The 2,054-nt window shown below is 54.1% G+C and overlaps 1 protein-coding gene across 1 annotated transcript; it reads right to left on the bottom strand.

Annotated features, from left to right (window-relative positions):
• Positions 1–21: 21 nt before the first annotated feature.
• On the bottom strand, positions 22–345 carry SDRG_13141 (hypothetical protein; the record flags this gene model as incomplete). Its single annotated transcript, XM_008619223.1, has 1 exon — positions 22–345. A coding segment is annotated over one exon (324 nt), but the record flags the coding sequence as incomplete, so codon positions are not given.
• Between the last annotated feature and the right edge of the window lie 1,709 nt (positions 346–2,054).

The following is a 2,054-nucleotide window of genomic DNA, read 5'->3' as shown; positions in this document are numbered from 1 at the left end:
TGTCATTTTCGGTATCTCTACGCGCGAAGAGATCTCGGCGCTCGAGAGGATCTGCTGGATGCGGCGAACTCCGAGGGGAACTTGTTGGTCGACGCGCAGCTCTCGGGCAGTGAAAACGCCTTCGGACGCCGCCGCGACGAGTTGCCGAAGCGCGTCCGGAGTGAGCGTGGGCTTGCGACCTGGTCGCTTTGCCGTGTTGTAGTCGTTTGGGCTTTTCAAAAAGCTGTTGACAACCTTGGGAGAGCGGTTGAGCTCCTTGGCGATCGCCCGGTTGGAGAGGCCCGACTGGTTCAAAGCCAGAATCCTCTCGCGCTCGCTGGGCGTCAAACTCGTTCCTCGGGGCATAAGTCGCTCGCTACAGAAGCGTCAACCGTTATACATAACTCAAAGTTGCTCCATAAGGTCATGGTAACCGAGAAACTTGGAGCAGTCTCCGCGGTCAAATGAGGTTATAGCAGTTGCGTCTGCGTACCTGTCGCTGTTTTTCTCGGTCGGTAATTGCAAAGTGACTGGCGAAGTTGCGCCACGTGTGTGCCATCCACTAGAGCGCCAATCAAAAAGCTTTGAATTTATCCGGAGTACCTTTAGCGAATCCTATTGGTTTCTAACTTCTAGAGTGAGGCTATAATTATTGCTTCCACGCCAGTATTGCACAATATCACTTCTTGTTGACGCTTGTGGTGGCTTCCGCGGTGCAACGCAAACAACGCAGCGAGGGAGAGCCATCTCCCAGGAAGCAGGCAGTTGTATTGTGCTACTCCACGAAGGCGGATTGTGAACTGAGACGATGGAGGCCAGCGTTGTGGATAGGACGATAGGCTGTGCAGGGTGAGACCATCGTCAAGAGGCTCTTCGATGTGTCACTACCATATAGGGTCGCTACCGGACATCATCCGTATATGGCACTAAGCACTATTCAATCTACACCACGTACACAAGCTACCCAGACTCTAGGCAACTCGCTTTCTGGAGTCATAACTCTCCAGCGATACACGCTTGCGTCAGCCTGGCATGGCTTGACCAAACCAGACACAACACGCTTGATATAGCCTCCTCGAGACCATGGCACTGGTTGGCGGGAGACGACTGTCTACTTGTCCAAGAATTAGGGTGCGTTCGGTTCGTCCAAAGCACGTGCTTTTCACGTACTTCGAGGCCATCCACGTAACTTCGAGAAAAATATGTTACGCGGGGCATTCGGTTCAAATCCGCGTAACTTGGCGAACTTTGCCGCCAAAGCACGTATTTTCAAAAAACGCCTCGGCCGGCCAGCCGACACAAACCAGCGGCGAACGTTGGGATGCTTTGGGATATATCCTGCCCTCGATCGGAAAAACCTAATTTGGGTCCTTTTTTCACAGATCCCTGATTTGATTTCCAGCAGCGACATGGCCGCGACCATGACCGCAGCGCGCCAAGTCGACACGCTTGGAAGGACCAGGGAGCGCATGCAGCCGCGGACGACGGGCGCGCTAGGTTAGATTTGTGAGACTTATAGTACACACGCAGAGCGCGTCGTGTTGCTTGCTCATCGACTCGACAAGCGCTCTCACCGAGGTCGAGCGCCCGCTAACTCGTCGCGCCACCAAGCAGCCCCTAGCGAAGCCGGCACGAGGCGTATGAGGAGGAGTAGCGCATAGAGGGTATGCGCCGTCGACAGATGTCTCAAGCGCTTATCTTGTACTAGTACTAGTACGCCGCCACTCATCGCATTGAGGACCCACGCTTGCCGCTCGGGTCGCGTCGCGCAGGACCATCCATGCGCTGTCCTAAAAATCCCAAAGTCGGCGTACATCGATGAACCGAACGCGATTTTGCAATCCGCGTAACAAAAAGCACGTATCGAAAAACCATGCAATCGAAGTTATGCGGATTTGCGATATGTGCTTTGAAAGTACGCGGTGAACCGAACGCACCCTTAGCCTTGCTAAAGTACCTTCACGTCGATCTCCGAGCCTTGCTTCATGAGAACCGCGACACAGCGCTTGTTCATCGAGTCAACCAATGTCGTGAGGTTGACGCTCGACAGATTCGACCACGCAGTCTCGATCGCC

The sequence above is a fragment of the Saprolegnia diclina genome (assembly GCF_000281045.1).
Source record: "Saprolegnia diclina VS20 unplaced genomic scaffold supercont1.56, whole genome shotgun sequence".
NCBI lineage: Eukaryota > Oomycota > Saprolegniomycetes > Saprolegniales > Saprolegniaceae > Saprolegnia > Saprolegnia diclina.
This window is presented reverse-complemented; position numbering and strand designations above follow the sequence as displayed.